This window comes from Populus nigra, chromosome 8 (assembly GCF_951802175.1).
Source record: "Populus nigra chromosome 8, ddPopNigr1.1, whole genome shotgun sequence".
Taxonomy (NCBI): domain Eukaryota; kingdom Viridiplantae; phylum Streptophyta; class Magnoliopsida; order Malpighiales; family Salicaceae; genus Populus; species Populus nigra.
In genome coordinates this window covers 4,721,632-4,727,717 of record NC_084859.1, presented here as the reverse complement: position 1 = coordinate 4,727,717, position 6,086 = coordinate 4,721,632, and the positions used below count along the sequence as shown (strand labels likewise).

The following is a 6,086-nucleotide window of genomic DNA, read 5'->3' as shown; positions in this document are numbered from 1 at the left end:
CTTTATCTGGATGGTAAGGAAAGATTGACATCAGTATTTCTGCCCCCTAGTCTATGCCTCTTTTCCTTTTAGCCTTTTATCAATTATTGAACTTTCGTTCTTAACCTTCCCTTTTCCATTGATTCTATCAGTGTCTTCAAAATATCCCTCGTTTGCCCCCAGTGTGGGGTATGATCCTAGTCAGGGTTTCTTTTGAAAGAAAATTAGTTTGGTTCAAATGGGGATTGCAAATGATATATTTCAAGAAATATGAAAGGATAACAAAGATGACCTTTTCTCATTTCAAGCAAGATCCGTTAGAACTGATAAATTTTGACCTTTTCTCATTTTAATGCTTTGGACATATAAAAGTCTTGATTCACGAGTCCATAACTACTGAAATCCACTGTGTGTCATTATGCATATTGCTAAAATTTAGCTATATGATGTGTGGTTCAATTTTGGGGTGTGAGCTCAAGATTTGTTCGGTCACCTCTTGCTATTTTAGCAAACATCAAGTCATTTCTGGAATCAAAACACTTTTAATCATTTCAGAATTGATTAGCCTTAATTTTACGTGTTGGAGTTCAATCAAAATATTTTTGCCTAAATAAACTTTGAAAGAAACATCTTTTATTTCAAGACAATAATAAGACTAAGAACAAAGCATAATCCATTGAAAGGTGAGATGTGATCTTAAAACAAAATGATAGAGAACAAAATTGACAACAAGATACTTCTAAATAGCTTCTTCATTAGTCCTCCATGTCTTGTTGTCGCTCGTTGGTGATGGCCTTTTGATGATATGATCGTTGATATCTTTCTTCATAAAATCTGTCCGTCTCTTGCTCACCAACTTTTAGGTTTAATCTTCAAAGCTCTTACAATTCTTCACATCTTCTCTGGATTATTCTGGTTAGAGAATCATGCCTTGGGGTAGTGAACTAATGTGCTTTTTTCCCTCAGTGGCAAAGGTGAGCTGGAATGGGAAGCATCCATGGAGTAGACCCTTCCCTAATTATAGCATGTCAATGTGCCTGGTTTAAAATTGAAGAACATCACAGCAGAATAATATTCTCCCATAGCATAACATCAGCATTGCAAAAGGCCAACAGACTCACATGGGGTTCTTTCATTGTCAAAACCCCTATGTTTAACGAATGCCTCTTGCTCCAGCGTTTTTTGTCATGATTCTTCACGATCCATACTTCCACGAAATTACTTTCTCTATCGATGCAGGTCATGGCGAGCTTTCCTTTGTATTCGATAAGTCTGATATCTTTGTTGTCATTATCCTCAGAGGCTGGCAGGGGCAGTGGGAACAAACAATGACGCTCTCTTGTTACATCAAAGGTAAAGACATTTCTCTTCCAAGTGAGCCAATGAAGTGAGCCATTCACGGATACTTTTATCATGCGATGAAGGGATTCTTCATGAGGCAACCTCACTTCATCCAACAACTTCCATTTCCATGTTGCTGATTCAAACAACTCGACTCTAATGCAGTGGTACATATAGAATTCTTTATGTGAGTGAAACTTGGGCTTTGAGAATCTCAAAATCTTGTACCGTAATGGTTTTGACCTTTCAATCATTAGGCCAGATTCTATAGTATCATATCGTGTCTTAGGATTCAGGATCTTTTGACATTGTTGGATAGAAGGGTCGCACACATAATAACAAGATTTATTATGTGTGTGACAAAGCAGAACCTCTTGATTTGTTAAGGACACTATCTCCACGTGTTCTGGAAGGAAATCAAAGGATATTTGTGTATGGGTCTTCAAAGCATTAGTTGAAACAAAAGAAATCTAATATTCGTTCCTGGTCATGCTTTGGATAAGGAAACCGGAGGTAATGTTGGTTCTTTGGCTGTGTAGCTTTGTGAAAAGGGATTCGTAGGTCAACTTGTTGTACTCCTTAGACAAAAGCCTACATTTCCCCGCAGTCTTCATTGATGAGCGTGTCAGCACTTCATAGATGGCATCTCGGCATAGGTCACCAGCTGAGTCCATGGGAGAGCGGAGAACCCTATTACCACAAGCTATGTTTCTTGATTGGAGGCTTGAGTGTATCCTTTTTGACACTAGCGGATGTTGATAACTTTTGATTCTGGGGTGGAAAATAGAATTAGAGGGACCTTTATTCCAAACTGACAAGCATGGATGTTTGTTCTATATGATGAACTTACCTTTCGAGGGGTGACATATGGTCGTGACATATAGTCATATAGCAATAGAAAGGAAGTAGTGCTACATCAACGTAGCCGAGGGTCTCGCCCCCAAAGTAAGGCTTGTCTCCAAGCTCTCCTTCCAACAGCTTGAGGCTGTCAATGAAATCCTTCTTGGCTGACTCCTGATCTTCTCCTTTTGTTGTCCATATCTTCCTCCCGTGGTCATATATCTGCAGATTCATATCACACCAATTCTTTACTTGATATTAGTCTTAGGGCTAAATTGTACTGCTGATGTGGGTTTAATCAAGTCATACCTCAAATCAAAACAAAATCAAAAACCAAAAAGATGAACCCTTTATTTACCAAAAAAAATTAACATACCTTTTTGTCAACAAAATCTGCCCAGAACCTTGACACAGCTCCCTGGTAAGGATCAGAAGGCAACAAAGGAGCCTTGTTCTTCCACGCCTCATCAATATACTGAACAATGATAAGCGACTCACAAACAGGTTATACTGAACAATGATAAGTGACTCACAAACAGGTTTCCCATTATGGACAAGAACTGGGATTTTCGAGTGAACAGGATTCATTTGAAGAAGTAAAGCAGTTTTGTTCCTCAAATCTTGTTCGCTGTACTCATACTTTACACCCTTTTCAGCCAATGCTATTGTCACTCTCATACCAAATGAACTTGCCCAGAAATTCAACAGGGTTACTTAATCACCAGCCATTCTTGAAGTGAAAAAGAAGATTCTTGAAGTAAAGTAACGCTTCTTTGTTTTCTTGGACTAAAAAGGCTGTGGTTTGTCATTGTGGAAATGCGAGTATTTATAGTAAGAAAGGGCTGATGTGAGTTAGTATGGCCCGTTTTGCAGAGTTGTCTTATTGACTGGATGGCATAGACGTGTTGAACATTCTAGCAGATTACGTAATCCAGGAACCCACGCTCTCATTTGCCTTTTTTCTCATCCTTTCGTTTCCTTCTCCTTGTATATAAAGTATTCGGAGATTGATGTATCCAGGCACGAGGAAATTGAAGTTGTTGAGTATTTGGATAGCAATATATATGCCATAAGGAGTATGGCTTAACAAATGAATTTATGAATCAATAAGAAAAATTTAGGTTCGGTTTGATATACTAGACCTGAATAAAGATTAAAAAAGTCAATAACAAAATATTTGACTATTAGATTGTAATCAAACTTTTACAGTACCAGGTTCTCGAGCCCAGTTCCATAGAAAATCCACTATATTTTTACACGAGGTTTTGCGGAGTTGTCTTATTGACTGGATGGCATAGAAGTGTTGAACAAAGAGGTGCCAGCCTATTTATACTTGAAGGCAAACATTACAAAGAGAAAAACCACATACTATGTCAGGCACAATAAAGTACCTCAGAAGATAAACATATTACAGGCACAACCAAGTGCCCGCCTTATTTGAAACATAAATCACACACAACATAAGTACAACTTATTAACACGAAATAGCACCTCCTTGCCTATGGATGAACACTACTCAAGCCCAAACTTCTTCCTCAGCATCACAACGAAATCATAGACTTTCTGTGGATCTTTAACGGACTTGGATACACTCTCTTTCTCCAAGCACCTCTTACAGTAAGCAATCAGCTTCGGACAATCAGCCTCTATATTGAAGTTGCCGATGGTTTCATAGGCATAAAACCAGCAATAGAAAGGAAGTAGTGCTACATCAACGTAGCCGAGGGTGTCGCCCCCAAAGTAAGGCTTGTCTCCAAGCTCTCCTTCCAAAAGCTTGAGGCTGTCAATGAAATCCTTCTTGGCTGCCTCCTGATCTTCTCCTTTTGTTGTCCATATCTTCCTCCCGAGGTCATGTATCTGCAGATTCATATCACACCATTGCATAACAAATCAGTATAATGGTCACCACACATAATTAGGTAAATGATTTGGCAAAAACATCCAATGGAAATAGAACAGTTTAAAAAAACTGTGTTTTTTATTATTATTATTATTAGAAATAACGGTTATTTAGTTAAAAATCAAAATATATATCTCATGCAAATTAATTTATATATACAAAAAATTAACCCCAAAATTTTATTTACATATTTTATCGTTTAACTAAACGGAAATAATAATTGTATAGAAAATTAATATTTAAAAACATGGTTTTATTCAACTATATTATTTTTCTAATATTTTTTTAATCTATATTATTTTCTAAAACTTGAGGCAAACAATTTCCTTTTAAAAAAAATTCACCACACATAGACTTTTTGGAATCACAAAAGTCAAAGGTGGTCCATGTACTTCATTTCTGTCTAAAGAGGAGGGCAAAGCCATCCATCGTTAGAGAGGTTAGAAATTCAAAGCTGTATAAATTCAAGGATGGTGATAACATTATTTATTTATTTTTTAACATGAGTATCCGGGCTTGCGCCGCACAAGCTGGCCTATAGGAAAACCTCATTTTGTCACTATCGATGATATATTCTTGGAAAATCTCAATATTGTCACTATCAATTAATTAAAGAATCATCACCTAAGTCCGTAATCTTGTCTTTAATGCATTAAACATGTCATTTCTTAAAGTTATCTTGGTGCGTCTTAAAGCAATTGGATCCAATCAATTTGGTGATCCTTATACAGAAACATCTACTTTAACTCTCATGAACTCACCAGAATGAAAATGAAATGATCAGAAACCTTAATGGTTAATTTGTTATAATGATCAGACTTCTCCACCATTCCATATCGTGATGCCTAATTTCTACCGTAATTTGATATTATTCTTCAGGATAATTGTACTGGCGATGTAAAATTCAAACTAATCAAATTGCAATGTGGGTTTAATCAGGTCATGGCTCCAAACCAAACAATAATAGAAAACACAAAAGATGAACCCTTTATATTTATTTACAAAAAAATAATTTACCTTCTTATCAACAAAGTCTGCCCAGAACCTAGATTGAGCTCTCTCGTAGGGATCAGAAGACAACAAAGGAGCCTTATCCTTCCACACCTCATCAATATACTGAACAATGATAAGTGACTCACAAATAGGTTTCCCATCATGGACAAGAACTGGGATTTTCTTGTGAACAGGATTCATTTGAAGAAGTAAAGCACCTTTGTTCCACAAATCTTGTTCACTGTACTCATACTTTACAGCCTTTTCAGCCAATGCTATTCTCACTCTCATGCCAAATGGACTTGCCCACAAATCCAACAGGGTTACTTGATCACCAGCCATTCTTGAAGTGAAAAGGAGATGCTTGAAGTATCGCTACGCTTCTTGGACTCCAAAGGCTGAGGTCTGACAGAGTGGAAACGCTAGTATTTGTTGCAAGAAAAGCCTGAAGGGAGCTAGTGTGGTGGGTTTCCTAGTCGTCTTATTTATTGCATGACCTAGTCATGTTGAACATTGTAGCAAATTACGTCAAGGACCTCATGCTCTCATAAGCCTCTTTCCTTGTCGTTTTGTTTCCTTCTCCTTCTATAATATATACAGTATTAGTCTTTCTACGAAAATGATAGTGTTGAGCTTTGTGGCACATGCACGCATGTGATGTAGCAGGATATAGGATCGAGGAGTTCTCATTTAATTATTTGGTTTGTGGTTATTAGAAGACTTGAATGCACTAATTTTTATAGTTATTGAATTTAGATTTGTTTGGTAGGTTAGATTTAAATAAGTAAAAATCCGGTAAAACTTAATTGACCCATTACCTGGGCGACCCGATTAAACCTGAATGAGACTCTGTTTTTTTGTTTTTTTCAAATGTGTTTTTTCTCCTAGCAAGAGACTCATTTTTTATATTTGTTTAGTTGCTTATTAACCCTTTTCAAAGTTCACTAAATAAATACTAGAAGAATCTTTTATTTTTTAAATGTGAGATTTAAAACCCTTTATTATATATATATATATATATATATATATATAT

General features: G+C 36.5%; 2 protein-coding genes across 2 annotated transcripts; both read right to left on the bottom strand.

The window, feature by feature from the left end:
• Window positions 1-2,212: 2,212 nt before the first annotated feature.
• LOC133700470 (uncharacterized) lies at window positions 2,213-2,936 on the bottom strand. The gene is made up of 2 exons (XM_062124006.1): window positions 2,537-2,936; window positions 2,213-2,382 (listed from the first exon to the last, which is right to left on the bottom strand). The coding sequence occupies exons 1-2, from the start codon at window positions 2,836-2,838 to the stop codon at window positions 2,232-2,234; spliced, it is 453 nt and encodes a 150-aa protein (XP_061979990.1). The 5' UTR covers window positions 2,839-2,936; the 3' UTR covers window positions 2,213-2,231.
• A 527-nt stretch (window positions 2,937-3,463) lies between these two features.
• Window positions 3,464-5,552, bottom strand: LOC133701141 (probable glutathione S-transferase). Its single transcript, XM_062124962.1, has 2 exons — window positions 5,078-5,552; window positions 3,464-4,017 (listed from the first exon to the last, which is right to left on the bottom strand). Exons 1-2 carry the CDS (start codon window positions 5,393-5,395, stop codon window positions 3,673-3,675), a joined length of 663 nt encoding a protein of 220 aa, XP_061980946.1. The 5' UTR covers window positions 5,396-5,552; the 3' UTR covers window positions 3,464-3,672.
• Window positions 5,553-6,086: the final 534 nt, after the last annotated feature.